At 40.8% G+C, this 27,014-nt stretch overlaps 2 protein-coding genes across 2 annotated transcripts; one reads left to right on the top strand and one right to left on the bottom strand.

The window, feature by feature from the left end:
* Positions 1-6,321: 6,321 nt before the first annotated feature.
* On the bottom strand, positions 6,322-8,025 carry LOC143530919 (uncharacterized). The gene is made up of 5 exons (XM_077026325.1): positions 7,819-8,025; positions 7,513-7,719; positions 7,297-7,417; positions 7,104-7,191; positions 6,322-6,732 (listed from the first exon to the last, which is right to left on the bottom strand). Exons 1-4 carry the CDS (start codon positions 8,004-8,006, stop codon positions 7,123-7,125), a joined length of 585 nt encoding a protein of 194 aa, XP_076882440.1. The 5' UTR covers positions 8,007-8,025; the 3' UTR covers positions 6,322-6,732; positions 7,104-7,122.
* A 14,600-nt stretch (positions 8,026-22,625) lies between these two features.
* Positions 22,626-26,545, top strand: LOC143530942 (plant-specific TFIIB-related protein 1-like). The gene is made up of 3 exons (XM_077026354.1): positions 22,626-23,232; positions 25,589-25,747; positions 25,819-26,545. The coding sequence occupies exons 1-3, from the start codon at positions 22,642-22,644 to the stop codon at positions 26,395-26,397; spliced, it is 1,329 nt and encodes a 442-aa protein (XP_076882469.1). The 5' UTR covers positions 22,626-22,641; the 3' UTR covers positions 26,398-26,545.
* The last annotated feature ends 469 nt before the right edge of the window (positions 26,546-27,014 follow it).

A 27,014-nucleotide genomic window follows, 5' to 3' on the forward strand; every position in this document is an offset into this window, starting at 1 on the left:
AACAACTAAATAGATGTGGACCCGTTCTTATTGATACGAAATCAATGTACTTGGGTAAATTTATGATCATACTAGATGAGGATAGATGAAGATGAGATACCAACCACCAAGCATAAAATAAACAATTAAGCACATAGAGCATTATCATAGAGCATGCAATAATCACACATAAACATATATTGAATTGTGTTTTGAATAGATGTGGACTTAAAATGAGTAATTTAAATAGGGTATACATGCCACCCCCAAAATTGTAAAGCGGTAAAAAGGGGGATATGTAAACTCACCTTGACGAGGGGATTAAAGAAGATGGGATGACGCTAAAAAAATTAAGATAAAATCGCCAAGCTCCTCGGGAAACGTGAACGAAGGTTCCTAGTTGTTAACGATAATACTAACTAATAAAAAAATAATAATAAGTTATTATAAACACGACTTATGACGGTTTTAGGATTCGATATGGTTGTGTGAAACATTAAAACATTAATAGCTACAAAACCGGGCTTGGGGTATTCGAACCCGCGCCCCAGGCCGGTTTAATACTTTGAGAAAACACACGCTGACCATCAGGCCAGCGCGCTAGTTTGTTCTATCAAGGAAACTTTAAATATAAACCCATTAAGCGCAGTTTATGTTCCTCCCCAAATTCAATGCCCTAGAATTTAAATCCGTATAATTGATTATCGTTGATTCAAATTGAGTTAGGGTTATCAATTGTTGACTAAAAACGACCTAACTACATAGATTAGTTACCAGAAATGATGATGGATTAAGGGAGATCGATGAACTAGGGTTTGCGGCTCAAGCTTGAGGTTGATGAGGGTCGGGACGGCTTCAACTGATGGAATTGACTTAGGGTTTATGGTTGCGAGGTAATGAGGGATGTGTGGGCAAGTTTAATTGTAATATGATCGAGTTTATATAGTGTTTTAAGGATGGCTAAGTCGCGGTTTGTTATTAACGAGTCATAGCTGTCACTGGCTGTCAATTAGTTCACAATTTCCATAATTAGAGTGTCGGTGGAACGCGCTAAGGATAAAAGAATGATTTGGTGAAATCAATTTCGTGATTTAGGCCGAGAATTGAGGGCCAAGAATGAGGGAGGCGTCGGTGGTGATAGGAGGTAGTAAGAAGAAGATGGTTTGTTTGATGGTTTTGCAAAATAGCCCTTACACTTAGGTGGTGGGTGTAAAAGTGGGTAAAATTTAGCTAAGGGGTGGATTTTGTACAATCTCATAACTAAAATCAAATAAATAAATAATAATAATAATAATAATAATAATAAAAGAATTTAAACGAGTCGGGTTTTCGGGTCCGAAAATTGACGAATGTTACAGCTCTGTAGTCTCGAATCTGCCACAGATATTTAATTTCAATATAATAAATATAACCAATATATATTATTAAATTAATATAATATATATTATATATTATTAAATTAAACATAATATCTATAAAAAAATCATATATATATATATATATATATATATATATATATATATATATTGTTAGAGCTTGTTTTTGATATGAAATACTTGATGTTTTTTAAGACGGGTTGTGTTGACACCACCAAATTGAATTTATTTTAAACGGTCACTTTTGACCCGGTCAAATTTGATATTTTAAACGGTAATGTTTTTTAAAATCATTTTTACATGAATTCATTATGATCCGTCACCCATACCGAACGCCAGCCTTACTTTAGACCCACTTGACTTAATGCATTTTGTCATTCTGATATCACAACAATTTAAGTTTCAAAGTATGTGGTTTCAAGCAATTACTATAGCAAAATATCTATTATATTGCCAAAAATGCTTCTATGATGTAAAATACCTACAACTGAACCAGCACATGCTAAAGATAAATCCTTATATAATAGATATTCCAGACCCATAATTATATTTTCTACAAAAAAAACAGTTTTAATAAACAATGACTCGTTTTGAGCCGACCAAAATAGAGCAGTTAAACGAAACAGAAGCCCTACCTACCAAACATTATAATAAACCAACAAAATTAGAAAATTTAAGATGTTTAGGATGCTATTTACCTAGTGCGAAGCATGCCTCTTTCAATGCAACAATCATACGAAGATCGAAATCAACAACCCTGAAAGAAACGAAAATAACACCCACTAAGGTAACTACTAAAAAGATTACAAATTAAAAATGTTTTATGGCACTCCATGTAACCATAACAGTTAACAAACCTTAAATGTGTATTTATACTATTTTTTCCCTATCCTCTTGCTTCACATTGGCGTACTTTAACTATCCTCCCAGCAGCAATATCTCTTTCGTGTGCATCGCCTGCCATAGAAGAAACATTTTGCTTCAAAGCATTAACGAACAAACATATATCAGATTATATGTACATGTTTGGTTAAAGTTAAATACCAAACACGAACATGAATGCCATTATAATTCACAAAAGATCTTTTAAATCCAAATAAAACTTAAAAGTGATTCGAGCACACAGATGTGGTCCAAATCACCCAATTTTTTCCACCTATATTATCATAGAAACAAAACATTATAGTTATATATATATAACTATATGTGATCAGTGGCGTTTCTGCCCTAGGAACCGACGGCTGGTGGTGACGAAAATCTTTGACAAGAGTTCATATATGTGATCAAGATTGATGAAGAGAGAGAGAGAGGATAAAGGTAGGGTATGGGTTTCAAATTTTGAATGTGAAGTGGAGAATAAAGTAAACCTACATAAATAAAGATTGCAGAGGAAAATTCCCATAAGAGTTTTAAAAGATTGTGACACGTGTCCCAAATGCATGTGGTGGTGACACGTGTCAGAACTTGTTTTCCTTTATTATATATAGAGATAGAGATTATTTTTATTAATTATTATCTTTTATCCCTCGTATTACGGAACGGGCTGTTTTACGTTATTCGTTTCTAATATTTATATTATATATTTTTTTATATTTTAATTTTATTTGTTGTAAGAAAGTTAATATCATAAATATGGTTTGATGATAAAATAGTTTTACAAATAAATAAAATGTTATAACTCGTTGTAAAAAGCTATATGGGTTTAGAGAGACCCATGACCCATATATTTTTTATAATAAAAAAATGTTTTTTATAATTTTTTATTTGGATTTTCATTTTATGTATTGTAAGTAAGTTAATAATATATTTAGATTTTGATTATGAGCGGATTTCAAAAATAAATGAGATCGTATAACCAAGTTTAAAAGCTATCTGGGTTTGGTGATACTAATGGCTCGTTTAAATTTTTTATTATAAATTTGTTAAATATTAATTTTTTGGTATATCCCTATTTTATATAAATTTTTATCAAATATTTGGTGAGATTAATTTTTAATTAAAGAGATGTTATAACCCGTTTAAGGTTTATCTGGGTTTGATGAGACTCATACCCGTAAATTTGGATCAAATGCATGAGAAGTCTCCATTTACAAATAATGTAATCCGATGGTTTGAAAAAATACAAGAAACAACCAAAGACCTTTTCTTTTATTTATATTTAAGATTAATAATAATAATAATAATTTTGTTTCGGGTGAAATCGAATAAAATAATTTTTTATTTTCTTAATCCTCGCAATCTAAATTTTAAATTTTTAATGGTGAAATGAAAATTTAAGGTATTTTTTAAATTTTATTGTTGTAGTTTTTCCTTTTAAGGTTTATAAGTCGTAACGAATAACAATTAACTAAGTTTAAAGTTGAATATAATTTATTTTATTATATTTTTAATAGCGTCTAACTGATAGAAAGCATGGAAAAACTAATAAGAAACTCATGTTGACGTGAAGCATGTTTTAAATTAAACTCAAAAGTACTCTTACAATACTATATCTTGTAGCTATAGTTTTATTTTCTTATCAAATAGAAGATGACAGGCGTGTTTGTTCTCGTTTTAGATATTCTAGATCTTAATGCCTCTAGTAAGGATAGTCATTAGTCTATATGCAACAATTTCCCTCTTTTTAATTTAATGAATATACAAATTCAAAAGGGATGTAATAGGTTTGGTACAATGGGATTATTAAACAAACATAAATGATCATTAACCTTGCGGAGGAACTCTTAGATTTTCAGGCATTGGATTCTCACCAATGTTTCCGTTACTTAAGCCGACATTCTTGATTCTACTTCTTCCACTACCGCTCGCGTGGGTGCTTGTTTGCAAGCTATTAGCAAAATGATGATTTTAAACATATCTAAAATAAATAAGATCTACATTCACAGCATTTGTCAATTTACATAATCAAAGATTAATCAAATTATTGTGACCTATCAAAATCACTTATTAAAAGATTAATCAAACCAGAATTTCATTAAGAAACCCCAAATTTGATTATTTTTGAACATTCATGAAACTATGTTTAATTAATTGCAACATGGTATGCTCTTTTGATCTTCTAGCTTTTTTAAAAGACTCTTGGGCAACCGTTAATATATATTGACTTATAGACAACTTATTATGTTTATATCATTATATGGTTGTGGTGTTTTATAAAGGATACAACAAATATTTGTTAATTTGTGTGAGGGAAAATAAATTGAAGTCTAACATCTAATGATATTAACCTTTTTCTAACACCTTTTTAATAATTATATGGTATATTTTTATTGTAAGCACAATTTACGAATTTGGTAGATGCCAAATGTTGCGGGTGTGACACGTGTCGTCGTATTGTTGATTCAAGAATTAAATTTAAAAAAATACATGATAAATATATGATTGTTGTATATAGGGGGGCAAAAGTGTAAGTAATTTTTAAGTAACAAATATCGCACGAATGATGATGCATATCAATGTATTATTTTATAGTATCATGTGTTTAAAACATTGTGACACATCCATAGTGTCACGTGTCTAACAACAAATCAATGTTCTACCAATCTACCATCGAAAACAACCATTTTGCATAGTTTCCTACCACAATCTCCGCCGCCAAAGATACGTCTATGGTTTGACAAACAATAGGAAACAAATAGCTAATCCAAACATGTTAACCTAACCATGTAATTAGCTTCTTCTTTTTTTTCCTGCAGCCCCGTTATTGCTATTGTTATTGCTATCATGTAGTTTAACTGCAACTCATCAACAATTTATAAACTATGTGTTTCTATCTTGTGGCACTAATTTAGAAAATTACGAATTGTTGTGATAAAAAGATTTTCGTCATACTGTTCAAAAAATATTATCTTGCTCTTGACCTCTTGACACTATTTTTTTTTTTATTTTAAATAAATTACAAAAACCGGAAGGCTTTTCTTAACTAATAGATGATACTTAAAGTCGAATAGATACTATGCATGTTACCGTGAAGGTCATAGTAAATATAGGATCTTAAATATAGTGGCATCAAAGTCTACGGGGCAGCCATGTTGGTTGCTATATTGTCGAGCAATATATGCACTTATTTATGCTGCATATTATATAAGAATAGCTACAACTATACTACATAATGCTTGGGTATTTTGGATATGTCAATAAAGTTAATAAATGTGTATAAATCCAATAGTAGTTACATACTATGTTTTAACATTAAGCTAATTGTTATGATTAACGTCAATTACTATGCCAATAATGTTGGATTACATATGAAAGTAATTATGCTTAGAAACCAAATATAAAAGTAAAGCTCACCCAAATCAAAAGCCAAGAACATATTAAGTTAGGTAGCTAGTCAGGACTCATGTCAAACGCATCATCTATTTCTCACTCTCTTAGAACATCTCCAACGGGTGCATTTAGAAGATGCCTTTAGATGATGTGGCAAATTTTTCGGAAAAGATTAGGGGTAATGCATGTGAATGCATGAGGTGCATTTAGATTATTGTGAGAGGAAATGAGAGAGAAAGGGAAAAGAGAGAATGGATAGGAGGAAAGAGAAGAAAGAATAAAATGTTGGGTAAACAAATATGAGACGGGTAACAAAAATAAAATGTATATGTTTCTTTTGCATTGAAAATGGTGTCTAAAAAAACCTTCACTCTACTTTCTTACTTCTCTAACATATAGGAAATTTTTCCAAAAGTGTTTGGAAATTTTTAATTTTTTAGATTTTTCAGTTAAGTTCGGCAGTTAAGTTCAGGTGAAGTCAAGCCAATACGCTAACAAGCCCAAAACGGCTTGGGGTAGACTTCAATGTAAGGGCCCTAAAGGTGACGCCTCCCATACAGCTTTCAGACTGCTAGCGCGACCTTTGAACACTAAAGCGCATAGCTATATAACCGTTTTGTCAAAAATAAGTGGGTATAAAAGAAAAGTACAAAATGATTTTAAAATACAAAAAAAGAAGCTAATCTATTACATGTTGCTTGCTAACATAATTATAATAAAAACTTTACTTCTCTTGGTATCCGAAAAAATCCATTAACATCATTTTGTTTAAAACTTAAGTGTGCCAAAACTGGCGTAAAAAAAAACAAAACACGATCAAGCCAAAGGACTTGAATTTGCTATTTTCCTGAAACAAGTAACACCAACAGAAAAGAAAAGTCAAAGTGGTAGTGTGACAATGCATTTTGGGAGTCCATATCTATCAATAGAATGTATTAAAATTTAAAAAGATGAAACTGACTGTTAGTAGCTCTATGGTGGCAATTTTCAAAACATTTAAATAACCATATTTACTCATTCCCAAAAATCCAAGAAAACTCATTTTCACTTTGTTAAACTTCACTCAATGCACCAGCAAAAACACGCTCAAGTGGTTGTAGGCCGTCACCTGGAAACACAAAGGAAAAAAAATGATCAGTGATTCAAATGTGATGCCAGATTTAGTCCTGTGTTTCTCATAAGGTTTTATGTGGTTGCATTACTATGTCCAAAACAGAGCATGCATCGAATTCATAACAAATACAAAACCTAAAGTGTAAATACTAAAAAATAACCACGAGTGGCAGACAGCAGTAATAGTTTTCATAATCATTTTAGAATTATAATTTATTAAATAGATCAGACCACTTTGATCATTAACAAAATTAACCCAATTTGGTTCCAAGAAGGCGTTCGACCATCTAAATCCTACATTTGTGCAGCACAAAAACAACTAACAGTACAAACAGAAGACAATGATAAGTTACATGAGAACTGTACCTTTCATCTAAACAAAATTTTATGTTGGACTATCCCCGCTCTTCAAAACCCATAGAGCATTTTGTGAAATGCATATTTCACTCAAGACCTGAACGTTAAAAACACAAGAAGCAAAAAGCAAGTGTCTCAATCATCAGTAACTTAAAATTATCACAAACCAAAGCAAAAGAAAATTCACATGAAAAAATCTCACCTTTTGATACTCAGCATTAGTTATCTGTCTTTTCAGCGCCACCTCGGCAGCTGCAAAAATGTTGGCCTTTTTAAGCTTCCCACCAGGCCCTTGAGCTTTGAAAAGATTTATGACAATTTTCCTGGTATAAAGAATCAAACCAGAAAATTTAATCAAGCTTAAGCGTCACAAAACCGAAAAACATTTTTTAAGTCAAACTTAAAACCGGTTATTAACCTCAATGCATCGTATTGAGGGTGATCTGGTGATGATTTTAGAACAAAGGATCCATGTATGTCAACAGCAACTTCAGTTAAGATTTTTTGAAGCTCTTCCAGAGGTGCATCTGCTGCTGCAGCTGCAGCTTTTGCCTCTCGAGTGCCCTTCCGTTGTGTGTTTTCAGAGACTGCCATGTCACGCAATCTTTGGCGTATTTGGTTCATGCTGACATCATCAAAGATAACCCAAAAAAATAAAAGGTTTCACAGACATGACTTCTACAGTTAAAAATGAATAATGCATTAAATAAGAAAAGAAGCATACCTGCAAACCTTGTAAACTTGGAAAAGTTTCTGAAGGGCCTTGGGTAAAACTTCTCGAGTTTCATCCGTTAATGGTGGTTTAGAAGAAGGTGCATTTGTGGTTCTTGGTGGAACAGCATTAGTACTGTTTGATGATAAAGGACGCCTATCGACAACATTAGGTTTCGATTTTCTGAATAAATTATCCATTATTGATGACTCCACAGTATCCCACTGATGGGGTAGGTCCCAGCAGAGCCCAGTTGGACCCGCAAGACTCACATTGAACAGGGACGTCTGCGCAATGACCAACTGCTCCAGCAAGACCCACCATGCTCAAAGAACCTTACGCGCAGTACGCCAGCTGTACCCGCAGGGAAAGCCTCCCAATGGTGAAGTACCCCGCCTGTTCCCGCAGCTGCGGATACAAGCCATCAGGGAAGGCTACCCGCACTAACAGCAAGGCTACACGCACAAGGCATTAGCTACTTCAGTAGTCACATGAAGGAATGAGCAAGGCGGAAATACTCCCGCCCAAATGAGCCAGTCCGTATGCTTCTGGAAGGTCTTTCGTACTATACCTACTAAGGTATGGGCGGAACAGACAAATTGACCAGAGCAGCCCATGAACCAATCACAGGGTGACAGCTCACCGACAACAATACGAGGAGGAGCACCCTCTAGTACTGTTTGTCACTATTAGCCGCTGCCTACTCACCAACCCTTACGAGGGGACGTGCGCAGCCTACAGTTGGTGGAACAGTGCGTAGCCGGCAGTAAAGGAACAGTATACAGCCGACCTTTACTGTTGGCCGTAGCCTACCCACCAACCAGCATGGCCTGTGCGTAGTCCACTGTTGGTGGAACAGGAATACTATTCAGCCGGCAGTACCTTCTAGGAAACCTACCTTCGGCTATAAATACTCCAACACCTTGGAATGGTAAGGACATCATCTGATATCTCAATCTTATCTAGCAATCTCTTAATATACACTTATATTCAGAGCAATCTAGTCTGATTCTCACGCCGGAGGGTGGTCACAAGGAGGAACCCCCCCTTCTCAGTGACGAGCTTACGGTGTCTGTTTTGCAGGTCCCCTGAAGAACAACTCTCTGCTAGACCTCATCCTCGTGGGAAACATTACTTAACCCCCAGATTATCTATAATCTGTCCAGGGTTCACTTAGTGTTTCTTCATTGGCGCCATCCGTGCATAAAAAGCTAGAACTAATTCTTAGTCTTTTCAAAGTTTCTGAAGAAATGGTTAACGTTACTCCGGTCCCAAGACCAGTAAGTGACCAAGAAACCCCAATAACTGGGAACACCGGCGGTTATACAAATCTTACGAACACTACCCCGGCTACCCAAGCCGGGGCAAGTGCAGTAAATATTCCACTGGGGTTCACTAATGCCCAGTTGGAAAAACGAACAAGGGTCCCTCGCCAAACACTAGATCAAGTGAAGGCGTGGGCCGAAGCACGTCAAAGAGAGTTCCAAGCTGTATTGGATGAACGCTTGCGTTCAGTTCAACAGGCTGACGAATTCAGCAGTACTCGCCAACACCTCAATATGAACAGTGAGTGCGAGTACTCAGACGACGAGAGGGAAGAATCCGATACCGACGCAAACCCTCGCCATAAGGCGAAAGGGAAGCGTAAGGAAACGGACTTCCAACCAAAAAGGAATTTTGGGGAAGCTTTTAAACCAACAAATGCGGAGAGAAACCCGCGTGACTTCTCCAAAACCTTTAGACCAACTGCTACAAATGCAGGAAAGTCAAAGTTCGCAAGGGACATTGCGGAAGCAATCGCCCCGAGAAGTGCCAAACAAATGTCCAACATTGGCACTTATGATGGTCTATCCGACCCAGACGACCATTTGAACAGGTTCATTGCGGGGGCAACCGTCAGTAACTGGACGGAACCCACGTGGTGTTACATGTTCCAGATGACTCTGGTCGGAGCGGCCAGGGCATGGTTCGATCGCTTGCCGGTCCACCACATTTATGATTGGGCGGACTTCCAGAATAAGTTCAGCCAGCACTTCAGCCAACAGAGGAAATATACTGAAGAACAGTGGACGATCCTCAATTGCGTTAGAGAGGAGGATGAATCTTTACTAGACTTCATCACCCGTTTCAATTCCAAAAAGCTAAGTCTCGGCAGCATAAGTGAAGATCTTGTTCGCGCCGCTTTCATCCAAGGCGCCGAATACCCAGAGCTTATCCGCACACTGACGGGTAAGGATGGCATGCCATCAACATGGGATGCCATCATGACGGCGGCAAAGCGCTTTGCCGAGACGGAAAAGCAACTGGGAAGAGATCTTCCCCAGAGTACACACCTCTACACGCAGAGGACAAGAGAGAACAATGTCCGGATCGCCCGGCAGAACAAAAAGAGGAAGCTAGGTATCTGGCAGTCAAGGGTAAACTTTGACACCTCATCCAGCCCTCACTCTCTTGTTGGCGGAAGAAATCACACACACCCTTCAAGCCAAAAGCACAGGTGGACGCCACTCACCAAAAGCGTCACGGAGATATTCGCCACTGAAAAGCTACCGTGGCCAAAAGCTCCAATGATCCGGCAGCGACCTAATGCGGATCAGAGTAAATCCTGTGACTTCCACGGGACAAAAGGTCATGGTACGGAAGAGTGTACATCCTTGAAGGATATTATTGAAGCATTCGTCAAGGATGGAAGACTGGCACACCTGGTGGCATCAATCAAGAAGGGAGGAAGGAATGACAACCGGTACCGAGGCAACGGACGAAAGCCCGTTGACATCAGCATCAACATGGTTCATGGTAAGATCAGAGGAAGAAAAAGGCGAACGACAGAACCATGTGCGTGGAAGGAAGCTGAGGTGCGCTTCCCGCGAGTGCCAGGAGGACCCAGCAAAGAAGGCCCTATCGTCATCAAAAGCCAGCTGGGGCACTACATCACTTCTCGCACTCTTGCTGACAACGGCGCCTCGTCAACGGTGATGTACAGGCAGTTCTTTGACAAGCTAGATGACGAAGACAAGGAACGCCTGGAAACGATCTGCGCCTCGATGGAAGGGTTTGATGGCAGCACAAACACCCCCTGGGTATCCTATCTTTCCCCGTCACTCTTACGGATGGGAAACACTCCCGCACAGAATATGTGGACTTTGTCGTGATGAGGAAGCCACACCGCACATACGACATTCTCTTCGGGAGAGACGGGATGGCAAGATTCAACGCCGTGGTATCCTCAGTCCATGGCATGATGGGATGGCCAACAGCTGAGGGTGTAGCGATGATCACCGGCATTCCCCAGGTATGCATCGGATCTGTCTCATCTAAACCCAAACCAAAGATGGCTAAACCAACCATCACCAAACTAGAAAAATGGGCCTTCAATGGCAAGTACCCTGACCAGGCCGTCACCATTGGCCCGACAATTGTTGATCCCACACGCACCCAACTCAAGCGCTTATTACAAAAAAACGCTGACATCTTCGCGTGGACACCAGCTGACATGACTGGTGTACCCCGAAGTAAGGCAGAGCATAAGCTCAAATGCGATCCGGCTGTTACGCCGATCGTACAAAAGCGCAGAGTAATGGGGCCAGAACAAACTAACGCGTGTAGAACCCAAGTCAAGGAACTCCTTAGCACAGGCAAGAAAACTACGCTGTAAAGCACTGAATTATCAACTCATCGATGACATCCTTTACAGACGTAACTTTCTTGGCCCACTCTTAAGATGCGTGGACAACCAAGATGCTGACTACCTCCTAAGGGAAGTACACGAAGGCATCTGTGGAGTACACGCAGGCCCCCGTGCTGTTGTAGCTAAGCTAAACAACGCGGGATACTTTTGGCCGGGGATGCATATGGATGCGCAGGCATACATCAGAAAATGCAGGTCTTGCCAGCTTTACGCACCCAACACGCACCGCCCGAAGAATGAACTTGTTCCAGTCACTTCTTCATGGCCATTTCAGAAGTGGGCCATCGATGTGACAGGCCCATTTCCTACAGCAGCAGGAAATGTTCAGTTCCTAGTGGTAGCCATCGACTACTTCACCAAGTGGATAGAAGCAAAACCTTTAGCCCAAACAACCGCGAAACATATCAAAAAATTTATTTGGGAATTTATTATTTGTCGTTTTGGACTTCCACAGAATTTGGTGAGCGATAACGGCACCAACTTTGCTGACAAGAAGCTACAGCAATGGCTGAAAGAACTTCAAATCACCCACACCTTTACATCAGTGGCACACCCACAAGGTAATGGTGAGGTGGAAAGGGCAAATAAGAGCATCGTCGAAGGCATAAAGAAAAGACTCTTGGAACACAGATCCGGCTGGGTGGACGAGCTTCCGCACGTCCTTTGGGCAAACAGAACGCTGAAGAAGGCCAGTACGGGAGAAACCCCGTTCAGTCTCACTTATGGCACTGAAGCCATGGTCCCAGTCGAAATTGGTTTACCCTCACCAAGGGTCTTGATTCAGCCAGAAGACAATAATGCGGAAAGACGGTTAGACCTTATGCTAACCGAGGAACGCAGAGACTTAGCCGCAGTGCGTGAAGAGAACTACAAGCGACAAATGCAAAAGTACTACAACACGCGGGTAAAACTCTGCAACTTCAATGTAGGAGACTACATATTGCGTAACAACGAGGCTTCGAACCAAGAACGCCCAGGAAAGTTGGCCCCGGTCTGGGAAGGGCCATACATCATCAAAGAAGTCCTGGGAAAGGGCACATACCGGCTCGAAAGGCTCGATGGCACTCTCATCCCAAGAACATGGAATGGAGCTCAATTACGCAAATGTTATATGTAGATCAATTCCAAACTTGTAAAGAAAAGGCCTAGAGCCACTTCTAATGGAAATGATTCTCCTTTCACAATGTGTTGATAGCCTTACCTTTATACTTATGAACTTCCCACACTATTATGCCGGTATTCACCGCATAAATAGGGGAAGAAGTAAGTCGTTACGTGTGGAAGGCGGCAAAACCCGCATAAACACAACGCTAAAAATGTTAAGTTTTAAGGAAAACCTACACGCAGGTCAGATGTAAGTAAAGTTTAGCCATCCTTGTAAGTGCAAGTGACGGTCTTACCCGCACAATCACGAACAACGAAGCAAAACTTCAACCTATCATCTACCACGTTCAAAGGTTAACTTATTCTGAACACTTAGAAAATTTCAAAGGAAAAGATGAGGAAAACTTCCACGCAGGTCAGATATAAGTAAAGTTAAGCCATCCTACTAAGTGTAAGTGACGGTCATACCCGCACAATCATGAAAGAGGAAGCGAAACAAACTTATAATTTACCACGTTAAAAAGTTAAATGATCTAAGTACTAAAGAAATTGCTAAGTTAAAACATGCGTAAAATAAACAAGGCAAAGAACAAACACAATCTTTATTTCATAAAAATTCAAATATTACAAAGAGCTACACAAAAGCAAAAATCTACGCTAGTGGTGGAAAGGGATCTTCAGAATCAAGCTTCAGGACCACTTCCACATGGACCCGCTCCATCAGTAGAGCGTGGTGGTTCAAGGAAAGCTCTAAGGATAGCAAGCCCATCATCAGCAGCAGCGACTTCGTTCACCTTCTCCACCACCGGATGCGGGAAGGCGGCATACTGGTTCACTGCTTGGTCATAAGCAGCTTCAGTATCCACATTATACAAAGGGAAGTTGGAAGGCGGGACGCCTTTCTCAACGAACCCTAGACCAAGCAGGAAGCCGGCCCGTTCCCCATCCTCGTGAGAAGCGTTAAGGGCTGCGCTCATAGCATCGTCGTAAGATGTCTCTGAGAAGACCCGATGCACAACCTACAAGAAAATATACAAGTATCAGAACCCTTTCTATTTACAAAGAAAAGCGTAAAGACAAGAAAAGCTTACCTGAGACAACGCTTCTCGAAGAAGCCATTCCTTGGCAACCAGAGCTTCCTGGAGGGCAGCTTGAGCTTCGTTACGGGCGCGATCGGCTTCACTCCTGTTAAGGTTGGCAAGCAACACTTCTTTAGCCGCAGCCTCTTCGACACCCTTTAGCTTACGCTCAGCATGGTCAAGCACCCCCCTCTGGTCCAAGATTTCTTGGAGCTTTTTGGCGTCTTCCATCGCCAAGGCATCATGAGCCTGCTGGAGAGCCTCTAATTTGGCTTTAAGTTCTTCATTCTCCACGCGTAGAGGCTCAGCAACAGCTTCAGCCTTGGTGGCCCTCTCGGTTGCGTTCCTCGCAGTTTCCTTAGCCAGCCGAAGCTGTTCATTAACAGCTTGGGCAGCCTTGGAACGGGCCTCGAGTCGAGCCCGAACTTCAACCTCGAGGGCCTTGAAGGCCTTCTCCTTCTCCGCAGCCACTGCGGCAAGTTTTTGGTTCTCCTCCCGGACAGCCCGCGCCTGAGCTACTTCCTTAAGGCGAGCTGCTTTTAACTTGTCGTTTTCACGACAAAGCAGCTCGACGCGCGGCTGCATCCGGGCCAGGAGAACCCGAAGCTCATTGGTTAGCCTACCCTCCTGGTAGCTAGCCATGGCTTCCCCCAACGCACCACTGAGAGCAGCGTGACGAGCCCATTCCACGCACTCCACAGGGGTGCGAAGGGTTGTTCCTCGGCGAATGTTCCATCGTGGAACATACACTTCATTGGAATCCGACACTGCAAAAAACACAAAGCAGTTAGGAAAAGATGATAAAATATATATATATATAATGGGCCAGAAGAACCCTACGCACCTGTAGGGTCAATAACAGGCCGATAGCCGCCGAACCCATCACCTGAACCCAAAGGAAATCCATCCAAGAGGTCAGGCAGATGGGAAGGTGGCAAAAACTGGCGAGAAGCCCCATGCGTACCTGATGGACCTGCCGTCGTTGCCGATGGTGGAGGCACGGTAGCAGCCGCCGCGGTCGCCGCCGCGGGATCTGCAGCAATAGTAACCGCCGGCTCGGTGAAAGATGCTGTAAAAATAGCCCTCACAGCCGGCGGTGACGTCATCTCAGCTGGAACAGTCGGCTCAAAGGAGTGAGCAACTGGACCAGCGGAAGCAGGCGCAGGCGCCTGGGTCGTCGCCTTAGGTAGGCTGACCAAGCCTACCGTCATTGGCGGGGAGGTACTACTCGGCGCTCCACCCTGGAATGCGTCAACATCCACGCCTGCGTAAAGAAGAAAAGTGTTAAAAGATATTAAGCTATAAAGATAAAAGCTAAAGGAAAGTTGTACTTACGGGTTTTCTTGAGCCTAAAGGTACGGAGAGGCGGGGACGGACCCGATGGAGCCGGCCTCTTTGCGCCGGTCACCGTCGTCTTCTTTGGCTCTCCGGAGGTGACAGTCGCAACCTCCGGAGCGGTGGTCTTATCACCACCGGGATTCCCCGCCACCTCTTCGCTCTCGGTCTCCGAATCAGACCGAGGCGCTGGATCGGCAGTGGAGGCCTTCTCCTTCCCCTTCCCGCCGGCAGCCTTCTTCTTCCGCACCAACGGAGGACCATCTGCGGATTCCTCATCAGAACATACGATTAAAGGAATTCCAGCAGAGGTTTCAACATTGAGGGGTCGAGGGTCGAATAGCGCCTTACCTGGCCGACGGGCGCTAAGGATCTCATGGCCTAGCGGATAGACCTCCACGAACCGATCCGCCGTTTGTTCTAGGATGGGCAACTCGTTCTCGTCTAGAGCACGAGTACCCATCCGGGCAGGACCGTCAGCCTCCCGCGGATTAAGGAGCAACTGCAGGTCGTTCCCCTCTGAAATAAACAGGAAAAAGTTAGAAGCAATTCAGAATCAACAATAAGAGACAAAGCATACCGTAAGGAACAGAGTTCGAACCGTATTCGAGGACGATTGGGATCTTTTGCGCATCGGCAGCCTTCCACACCCGGCTCATCCCCAGCATCACCATCCCGGACTCCGCAAACCGGTAAACCGGAGATTGGACCCGAGATATCTTCGCAAACCATTCCGCCTCCTGGTAGTTGGAGGCGTGAAGGCTGGGAAGTGCTTGCCCGTTCTTGAATTTCATGGCAATGGGGATGGCGCGAGCGGATATGAAGAAGAACTCCCTCTTCCACGCGCGAAGACTGCGCTCGGTCGCGCAGATCTTTAAACCCTTAATCCGGGTTGTCAACGTGTACCACCCCTGGATGCACCTCCAAGTGTAGAAGGTCATCAGGCGGTCAACATAGGGCTCAACGCCCAGTATCCGGCACACCCACTCAAAGTGGCGAATCTTGGCGATCGCCATGGGGTGCAACTCGGTCAAATGAACACCGTGCCTCTCAAGGACACGGTAAACAAACTTTGTCAATGGGAACCTAAGATTCCCATAGACAAAGAATGCAGCATAAACCCCGATCTTGCCTCTGGGGGCATCGTATACCGTCTGGTGGGGTTCAGGAAACTCAGGCTCGAGAGACTCGAGCATGAACTTCCTGACGACGTACCGATACAGATCGCCAGGCAGAGCACACTGGCATTCGCCAGCAGTACTCTTGTCATCGACTGTAGATTCGAGATCACGAGACATCTTGCAAAAGAAGAAGAAAACGAGTTCGGGAGAATGCTTGCCTGAAAAGGTGAGTATTCGCCGGAAATCGTAAAGAAGATGAAGAGAAGAGTGAAAGTGTGGATTACAAAGAACCCTCTCCCCCTTTATATACTAATCGCAATTAATGCGATGAAATTAATGCGGAAGAGAGAGAAAACGAAGGTGCAATGAAACTATGACACGTGGCAAAAAGCAAGCTGGCAACAGCTGTTGACAGGACGCATACCATTAATTTCGCGGCCACGCGCCCGAAAAATCGCGCCCACGCGCCTGAAAAAGCGTCTGGAATGACCATGTACTGTCACGTCACCATAACTTCCTGCACGTCCTGACACACTCAGAAGAAACCGTCGCACGACGTTTCAGAGGTTTGGACTGTTCTTATCCTTTCACCAACTCTTCGAATTTCAAAATTCAAAATTCAAAAAAGATTCAAAAGTAAGCGGGAAAATACCCTTTACCTTGGCAACCAAGTAACCATAAGACGGGTGCGGGCACAGTGTCAAGGCAAAACCCTTCACATCCTTAGCACCCGCAGGGAATTGACGCCAGGAATACCTTGGAAATAAAGTAACCGTAAGACAAGTGCGGGTACAGTGTCAAGGCAAAACCCTTCACATACTTAGCACTCTGCAGGGAATTCAAACCAAGAAGGATCTTCTGGGCCATGCTTGCGGAAACGGGAATAACATCCCCGCATGACGGGAACGTCGAGAACTATATTGTTTGAAACTCCAAGATGGAATTGGTGGTTTTAGCATAATTGATCACTATGTTGAAAACTACCAAGACCCCATGGAGAATCCACACAAGTGGGACTCAACGCTCCTGACGTGCGAGGAGGTTACAAACCTACCCGCTTCATACCCAAAGATCAAGCAGAAAAGTCGGGAATTTCTGCGTGACATCAGGAAAACCGCGGGAAGAATCACCACGGAAAACCTAAAAACTAAACCCTTTTCAAAACCCCTAGCTAAGTCAAAAAGTTCACCTCACTTATTAATAATTCATGAGAAGAACATTGGACTGGGGGGACTTGAAGAGGTAGGTCCCAGCAGAGCCCAGTTGGACCCGCAAGACTCACCTTGAACAGGGACGTCTGCGCAATGACCAACTGCTCCAGCAAGACCCACCATGCTCAAAGAACCTTACGCGCAGTACGCCAGCTGTACCCGCAGGGAAAGCCTCTCAATGGTGAAGTACCCCGCCTGTTCCCGCAGCTGCGGATACAAGCCATCAGGGAAGGCTACCCGCACTAACAGCAAGGCTACACGCACAAGGCATTAGCTACTTCAGTAGTCACATGAAGGAATGAGCAAGGCGGGAATACTCCCGCCCAAATGAGCCAGTCCGTATGCTTCTGGAAGGTCTTTCGTACTATACCTACTAAGGTATGGGCGGAACAGACAAATTGACCAGAGCAGCCCATGAACCAATCACAGGGTGACAGCTCACCGACAACAATACGAGGAGGAGCACCCTCTAGTACTGTTTGTCACTATTAGCCGCTGCCTACTCACCAACCCTTACGAGGGGACGTGCGCAGCCTACAGTTGGTGGAACAGTGCGTAGCCGGCAGTAAAGGAACAGTATACAGCCGACCTTTACTGTTGGCCGTAGCCTACCCACCAACCAGCATGGCCTGTGCGTAGTCCACTGTTGGTGGAACAGGAATACTATTCAGCCGGCAGTACCTTCTAGGAAACCTACCTTCGGCTATAAATACTCCAACACCTTGGAATGGTAAGGACATCATCTGATATCTCAATCTTATCTAGCAATCTCTTAATATACACTTATATTCAGAGCAATCTAATCTGATTCTCACGCCGGAGGGTGGTCACAAGGAGGAACCCCCCATTCTCAGTGACGAGCTTACGGTGTCTGTTTTGCAGGTCCCCTGAAGAACAACTCTCTGCTAGACCTCATCCTCGTGGGAAACATTACTTAACCCCCAGATTATCTATAATCTGTCCAGGGTTCACTTAGTGTTTCTTCACCCACTGTTCCTTTTGCTCCTTAACAATGCCAGGATATGTTTTAATAAACTTTTCGTCTGGACACTCTTTAAATTTCCAATCCCTGAAGGACTCTCTATTTGCAGCAAACTCATTCAAGGTTGTCTACATCTTACCCTCCTCAGACCCTACCATAGCATTGCTATTGGTGGGATATACTGAGTACGATGATGATGATGATGATTAAAATAGGATATTTGCTAAATTGAAGCATTACAAAATTTCTGAATAAAACATCTTGTCCTCCATCAGTCTGAAGCTTCAACCTACTTTTTGCTACCCATAATCCTTGAACTAACTGAGCATGTTCCTTTAGGACTTTGAACATCTCTTCATCGCTGGCATCTGGAGCCATGTATTTAAGAGCGGTAAATCGGTTTACTGAAGGGCCCTGTTGAGAAATCATAGTAAATCAATGTTCACTTATAAAATAATTACTGCAGTATATTTATATTCCTATAACTATGCGCACTTCATAAGGGAAAAACTGGAAGCTAACCACTTGAACAATGCATTAACAAGACACTTGATGTGTGCCTGATTATAAATATAGTTTATTACAAATTATCTGCACTATTTTGTGTATTTTGTAATTCGTAGATTTCGATACTTAACAGTGTAAGTTGTTAGACTTAGACCTATAGGTAATCAGGGAGATACATTGAATTTGAAGCCTAGTGTGGATCCGAAACATGCTATGGATGAAAAGTTATAATTTTTTCTGTTCAGGAGACCCGTAGCGGACCATCATCACTTTCCATAGCAGACCATTACCTCACGCCATAGCGGTCCGCTACCAACCAACCACGCTGACATCAGTTAATGAGATAGCATTTACCGCACGCGCAAAAGGTTCATAGCGAACCGCCATCCACGCAGCATAGCGGTACGCTACCAGCACATCGAGGGTGAACCCTTAAAATCGCCTATATATGCCGTTTTGATGGCTGTTCTCGTAACATTCGACTTCCAGACGACTCGTGGCGATCAAAAAAACCTGCTTGAAGCTTCAGAACGATTTTGGAGTGCAAGGTTGAAGATTTGGAGCGTATTTTGGCAGGTTTATGCTTTTGTTTTTCAATTTCAGTTTCAGGCTTGTTCATCATGATTTCTGCTGTTTATGTTTTTATTTGTTTTCAGTTGTGATGAGTAGCTAAATCTTGTAATTGCTTAGGCTATGAATGATTCTGTAAGGGTTGCTTAAATCAGTTACTTGGTGTTCCTGGTCTGTTTGTGGTCTATCTAGCCATAGGATTCGTGTGGGTGATATTTTATTCAGTAGTTTAACTTCCCTTGAGACTGAAAGGTGATAGGGAGTCTTGCTGTCTTGTTTCATTATTCGAGTAGAAAAAAGCTACGCGAAATCGAGTTTACCTCTTCAGTTTTGATTTCATGCAATTATGAGTCCTATAGTAGTATAGATAGACCCCTTTATCCCTGGAGTCGCTAGTACCAACCCTACGAGGATTCTGTGACGTTGAGACTTAAAGGTGAGACGCCATTAAGGTTAGAGAAAACGTTTCACAAAGTAATGTCCAAATTATAACAAATGAACATAAATGAACAAATATAAAACATTAAGTGGACGATTCATTCATTGTTTAATCAAAAAATGAACATAAACGAACATAACCATTAATAAATGGATCTGAATTGCCATTATGAACAACTACTAACACCCAACTAGTAGCTAAATCATTATACTTCTCATGTATAGTTTTATAACGAGATACCTGTTTGTATACGTTATAATGGTTGTGTACATTTATAACATGAATATACTTATAACTTTTGTAAGCTTTAATAAAACAACTAATTACTTGAAAACCTTGAAAAGACAATTTTGTATTGATTGGAGCTACATGTGTGTAGATAAAAGATAAAATACAATAATTCTTATCGTACAAAAATTTACGCGACTTCCACAACCTTTGATCTAAAGAAAACCCTAAATCACAATTCACAAATACGCCCCAACAACCTCCACTTCCACTTTCACCGATCCACCGCTCCACCAAGCCATCTCCACCGCCACAAGTCCACCAATCATCACATCAAACACTCCTCCGTCACCATCACCAACGTCGACAACCCACTCTTTTTTTTTGTTCACATATTTGTTTTTAAGCAATTGATCAATTTAACTTCAAAATTGATCAAATAAATCATCAATTCATCCAAATAAACATATTTGGATATTCATTTGAATCAATTTTTTGCTTGAGCGTAAGTTGGTACTTCCTTGAGCGTATTAGGGTTTGGAATTTAATTGAGCGTTTTTTGTGTTTTGGTTTTGAGCGTTTTGTTTCTGGATTTGAGCGTAATTCGCGTACGTTTTTCTACGTTAAAGATCACTGCACGATAACTTAACCTTATATATCCAAATTGATTCAATTGAATATCCATGGTGGCCACCGACGTGACATGTTTATTTTTGCAGGAAGGCACTGTTTCCAACGTTAAGCATCACGTTAAAGGGTGGTGTTTGACGTTATCAGGCTTAAACACTATCACATTAACATATATAACGGAAAAACAGGAGACGCTATGGTGATGTGGCGACCGGCTCCGACATAAACAATGGTTAACACCGATCGACGTTAACCACAACGAACGACCTTATGCATATTTTAGATCATAAAACTCAATATTACATAATTATTAACCCATTATTGTTTTCGCAATTGCTAAAGATACAAAGATTGTAACGTTTAAATTATACTCATTTGACTCGAGCCATAGTGAACCGATAACTATACAAAAGGAAAAAAAAACCACAAGGAGATAATAAGACAAAATGGCAAAAGACGTCCTCTATGTTTATACGGTTTTTCAATTGACGTCATTTGTTAAACTTAATGACAGAAAACATCTTTTATGTTCAAAAAACGTTGCACGGTTCGTCTTTTTCACTAACGATGGTTAGTTTTTCTTGTTAAATCAAGTCACGTGCACCTCATGTGAGGGCAATTTAATCTTTTTGCCCCCTCACTCCCTCAGGGATTATTTGTGTAATTGATTTAAAATTTTGGGCTTTAAATAAATAAAAGTTTTTTTATTTTCCTTTTTATCATCTTCTTCTTCACCAAATATTCATCACCCACCATCACCATCACCGTCACCATCTCAGATCCGACCCGATTTGTCCCCCAATTGAAGTGGAATATCTAACCCTAGATTCAACAACTTAAAAATCCACGGGATCTGGATACGCAAATCATCAATTAACGTGACATCCTTACCCTAAGAGTCTTGGAAGCTTCTGAGGATGAGCTGGCGTGTACGGAAAGAAGAGACGAAGATAAACAATCGGCGATTGCACTGGTTTGTCTGTTGCTGTTGCTGTTGTTGTGGTGGTTGACTGATGGGGTTACGGTTGGAGGGAGGTGGTGGTCCGACGGCGGACGGCAGGGAGGTGGGTTTTGTCGGTGGTGGTGGGAGGTTGGATGGGATGATGATGACGGGTGGTGGCTGGTGTTTGGTTGCGGTGTTGATGATGGGTTTTCCGATTACTGTAACTATACTTTCCGGCCATAACCGGTTTTCCGGTGAACTAATTCCGGCAATTTTTTTCCGGCCAGCACTTTAACAGATAATCCGGCCGTCGTAATTGATTTTTCTGGATTGATTCAGATTTTGTAAGCTTTTCCGACAGTGGTAACTGGATTTTCCGTCAATTTGTTTTTTCTGTCAGCCGCCTAGAAGTAATTTCCGTCAACTGAATTTTCTGGTTACTAAAACAAACTGTTCCGACCAAAACATAATTTTTCGCTCATCGGAAAACTAAGTATGTTTTTCATTCAGTTCATATGATTCTAATTTGATCCATGTATTCGCGGCTGTTCATTTGTTGGCCGATTAAGACTGTTCATTTGTTTGAAACTAGTTATTCGTTGGATATTGAAAGAGGGCAAATTACTGAGATGATGATTATGATGATGATGGGTGGTGGTTGGTGTTTGTTTGTGACGTTGACGGTGGGTGATGAATATTTGGGAAAGAAAAAAAGAAAAAAAAACTTTTATTTATTTAAAGCCTAAAATTTAAATTGATTACACAAATAACCCCTGAGGGGGTAAAAAGACTAAATTACCTTCATATGAGGTGTATATGACTGGATTTAACGAGAAAAATTAACCTCGTTAGTTAAAAGAACGAACCCTGCAACGTTTTTAGAATACAAGAATGTTTTCTGTCATCAAGTTTGCCAGACCACTTTGGTTGAAAACCCTTACAAACATAAAATATTAGTAATATTAGTCAAGAGTACCCACCGACTCTCTAAACATAACATGAAGTGTCCGTACTGCGCGACGGCGCAAGGGCGGTCGGCCACCACATCCGCCGGCCGATTCATCACGGAATGCATATCCTGCGGCCGCGTAGTCGAAGAACGCCAAACCCAAAACCACCACCTCTTCCACACACGCGCACACGACACCCCACTCTGCCTGGTAACCTCGGACCTACCCACACTGCCACACACCACCACCACCGTACCCGAAGACGACCACGACGACCCATTCGAACCCACCGGGTTCATAACCGCATTCTCCACGTGGTCACTCGAACCGTACCCGGTGTTCGCCCAATCGTCTGTTTCGTTTTCCGGACACTTGGCGGAACTGGAACGTGTTCTCGAAACGACGTCGTCGTCTTCGGCGTCTGGGCCGTCGGTGGTGGTGGATAACCTTAGGGCGTATCTTCAGATAATTGATGTGGCGTCTATACTTGGGTTGGATTGTGATATATCGGATCATGCGTTTCAGTTATTTAGGGATTGTTCGTCGGCTACGTGCTTGAGGAATCGGAGTGTCGAGGCGCTTGCCACGGCCGCGCTCGTGCAAGCGATTCGAGAGGCTCAGGAGCCTAGAACACTACAGGTGTGTAGCTTATTCGTAATTCAATTGGGTTTTTCAATTGTATTGATTTTTGTGCATTTGTTCAATTGAGGTATTTAAGGTACATAAAACTCACTGATATGATAGGTTTAAGGGTTGGGTCGGTCCAGTTTCGGGCTAAAACCGACCAGTTTTTGATTTGTTGAAGACCGTTCTATTCAGTTTCGGGATAAAACTGAACCGAAAATCGAAATGTAGGTTTCTTGACTTTTTGAAGACCGTTCTGTTCGTTTTTGGGCTAAAACTGAACCAAAATCCGATACGTAGGTTTTTTATTTTTTGAAGACCGTCTGTTCGGTTTTTGGCTAAAACTGTACCGGAAGCCGAAATGCAGGTTTTTGATTTTTATGAAGACCGTTCTGTTCGGTTTCGGGCTAAAACTGAGCTGAAAACGAAATGTAGGTTTTTGACTTTTTGAAAACCATTCAGTTTTCGTTTTTTTATCATTATTTTTTTGGTTTGGGATCGGTTTCTGTTTTTTCGGTTGTGTCATTTAGGTTTAAAAAATTTGGGCCGAAAAAAAGGTTAGGCCAAAAATAATGGATTTGGATTTTAATTTTTTTTTCGTTTGTTAATAACTGGTATTTTGGCCCTCCGCGTTGCGGGGGTGTGAAAGAATAACCGAAGAAACTAACGTTGTCCACACATTACTACGAAATCGATCGTTGATTAACGTTTATTTATAACATTCAAGACTTTCTATAAAAAAAGAACACTACAGGTATACTATAACTTATTATTTAAAATTTATAATTCTCTGCTATTTGATTCAATTGAGCTTTTCAATTTGGATTGATTTTTGTTGCATCTATTCAATTGAAGTATTAGGTTAGCAATACATGAATAATACAAGCATATTAAGATGTTAAGATTCAATCAAGGTGAATTAGGGTACAGAAGACTCACTGATCTGATAGATTAAAAGGTCGGGTTCAGTTTTGGGCTAAAATTGAACCAAAACCCAAAATGTCGGTTTTTGAGCATTAAAAAACCACCCTGTTTCGGTTTTTAAAAATTATGTATTTAATATGTTAAATAAAGGGTTGGGTCGGTCCAGTTTTGGGGCTAAAACCAAAATGTCTGTTTTTGATTTTTGAAGACCGTTCTGTTCAGTTTCGAGGTAAAACTGAACCGAAAACCGAAATGTAGGTTTTTGATTTTTTGAAAACCATTTAGTTTCCATTTATTTATTTTTGGTTTGGGTTTGGTTCGGTTTCTGTTTTTCCAGTTTTGACATTTAGGCTTGAAAATTTTGGCCGAAAAAAAGCTTAGGCCAAGAATAATGGATTTCTACTTTAATTTATTTCGTTTGTTAATAACTAGTATTTTGACCCCCCGTCTTGCAGGGGTGTGAAAGTATAACCGAAGAAACTAATGATATCCACACGTTACTACAAAATCGATAGTCGATTAACGTTCATTTATAACATTCAAAGACTTTCTATAATAAATGGTTTTGAGATTAAAAACAAAAGTGTTCTTTTTTTTTGGTGTTGGGTTTGGTTCTTGTTCTGTTTTTTCAGTTTTGTCATTTAGGCTTGAAAATTTGGGGCCGAAAAAATGGTTAGGCCAAAAATAATGGATTTGAAACTTAATTCATTTCATTTGTTAATAGCTAGTATTTTGACCCCCGTGTTGCGGTGGTGTGAAAGTATAACCGACGAAACTAATGATGTCCACATGTTACTACGAAATCGGTCGTCGATTAACATTCATTTATTACATTCAAGACTTTCTATAAAAAAAGAAACCACCATATACGCTTTATGACCATCACCCGCCTCGACACCACCCCTACCACCACACGATGCCTTGCTACGTGAACATCGTACTCGGAAATCGGAATCCCTGTTTTGTTTATCGAAATTGTTGTTTAATTTTTATGTTTTACATGCATGTAAGTTGTTTGATGAAATGCTTTACCTTGTATCACCTGCTCAAATGAGAAGATAGTACAATAATTTATGCAAAGGTTACAACGCTCAAAATGCATATTACAAACATATGATGCATAAGGTACAAGGGGTGATGCACACCTACCTTTAAAATTAAGCAGCTACAAATTAATCAGTTATTATAATCTTGGGCTAAATATAGGGGCTGAACTATATGTTAAATTATTGTAAACTACTTAAAAATAAAAATAAAAATAAAAATCTATAAATTTGGTGTGTTTTTTTTTGGTTTTAGAACTTTTAGTTGCACGCAAAACCTAACCGAAAGTTTGGTTTTTATGAAAACATAGAACCAAACTGTTGGTTTTTGTTTTGGTTTTCGGTTGGTTTTTTTCGTTTCATGCACACTTCTTAGATTAAACAATCGGTAACTTGTGAAACAGGAAATCTCAATTGCAGCCAATTTACCTCAGAAAGAGATTGGGAAGTACATCAAGATTCTTGGGGAAGCTTTGCAATTAAGCCAGCCATTAAACAGCAATTCCATCTCGGTTCATATGCCTCGATTCTGCACTCTTTTGCAGCTTAACAAATCTGCACAGGTACTATTTCAATATATGGTTATAAATCTATTATGTTTTTTTGGTTTCGTTTACAAATTCTTTTTTTGCAGGAGCTTGCAACTCATATTGGTGAAGTTGTGATCAACAAGTGTTTCTGCACGCGTAGGAACCCGATCAGCATATCTGCAGCCGCCATATATTTAGCTTCACAGCTTGAAGATAAACGAAAAACACAAGCAGAGATTTGTAAGGTCACGGGTCTTACAGAAGTCACTCTTCGTAAGGTCTACAAGGAGCTTCTAGAAAACTGGGACGACCTTCTACCTTCAAATTACACACCCGCCATTCCTCCTGAGAAAGCTTTCCCATCCGCTACAATTCCTGCAGGGCGGTCTGCTACAACACCCAGAACCAATGATGGTGTAGAAACTGATATTAAACTTGTAGAAAGTAGAGAGAGCATTAATCTTGAGCACCCATGGAAGTTTCAGAGTCAAAATGTTACAAGTACACAAGATATGGATGTAGGCGGCGGCGGTGGTGGTGGTGCACGTTGGTGGCCGCCACCTCTGCTGTCGGTTTCTTCTTCTTCTTCTTCGTCTCATGCCAATGCTAGATCTATGCTAAGCCCGGAGGCGGTTTCGGGTATTGGAGATGTCAACAGACATGGTAATGATAATAGAAGTTGATGTTTCTTGCTATGCTCATGCAAATGTAGCTGTACATTATGTTTGTTGTTAAATCTATATACTTTTACTTGATGTTTAAGTTGGATCTCTATGGTTCTGTTGTTTGATTTTGATTGTCTATATACGTAAGTTTACCTTTGTTTAACAATGGCGCGGTGGTCGCCTTGCAGCACACGCTGGTGCACCATGTGTGCAAATCTGTAACACCCACTTTTAAAAGACTCAATGATAAAATTTGGTGCCAGCTACACATGATAGGTTTGTTTACAAGATATCAGATTTATGTACTTTGCGAACTTTACATAATCGCAACCGACGCAATCAAAAGACGTGTTTTATCTATCATACCAAGACCCGATGACGAACAACCTTGGTTTCCGATGTTTTGCTTGAATGTTTCATGTCAAATAAACACCAATAGCATAAAACCGAGTGAGTTTACATATTATTTTTAACGTCGATTTTAAGCTATTTACTAATTCGTGGCAAGCACATAATGCAATCTCATCCTATGTATATATATATATATATATATATATATATATATATATGAGATGGTTCATGGCAGAAGTCATTTTAATGCAAGAAGTGCGAGAAATAAATCTGGACCATTGATT

This window comes from Bidens hawaiensis, unplaced genomic scaffold (genome assembly GCF_021521415.1).
Source record: "Bidens hawaiensis isolate Kalapana, Puna unplaced genomic scaffold, B.hawaiensis_p1.1 tig00009067_1, whole genome shotgun sequence".
Taxonomy (NCBI): Eukaryota; Viridiplantae; Streptophyta; class Magnoliopsida; order Asterales; family Asteraceae; genus Bidens; species Bidens hawaiensis.

Bases quoted from the DNA above. Each gene is read 5' to 3' on its own strand.
- LOC143530942 (XM_077026354.1), top strand. From the start codon at position 22,642: ATGAAGTGTCCGTACTGCGCGACGGCGCAAGGGCGGTCGGCCACCACA. The intron at 23,233-25,588 runs GTGTGTAGCTTA...CTTGTGAAACAG, and splicing joins AGGAGCCTAGAACACTACAG to GAAATCTCAATTGCAGCCAA. The intron at 25,748-25,818 runs GTACTATTTCAA...CTTTTTTTGCAG, and splicing joins AGCTTAACAAATCTGCACAG to GAGCTTGCAACTCATATTGG.
- LOC143530919 (XM_077026325.1), bottom strand. From the start codon at position 8,006: ATGGATAATTTATTCAGAAAATCGAAACCTAATGTTGTCGATAGGCGT. The intron at 7,418-7,512 runs GTTAATAACCGG...TCTTTATACCAG, and splicing joins CCTCAATACGATGCATTGAG to GAAAATTGTCATAAATCTTT. The intron at 7,192-7,296 runs GTGAGATTTTTT...TTTAACGTTCAG, and splicing joins CTAATGCTGAGTATCAAAAG to GTCTTGAGTGAAATATGCAT.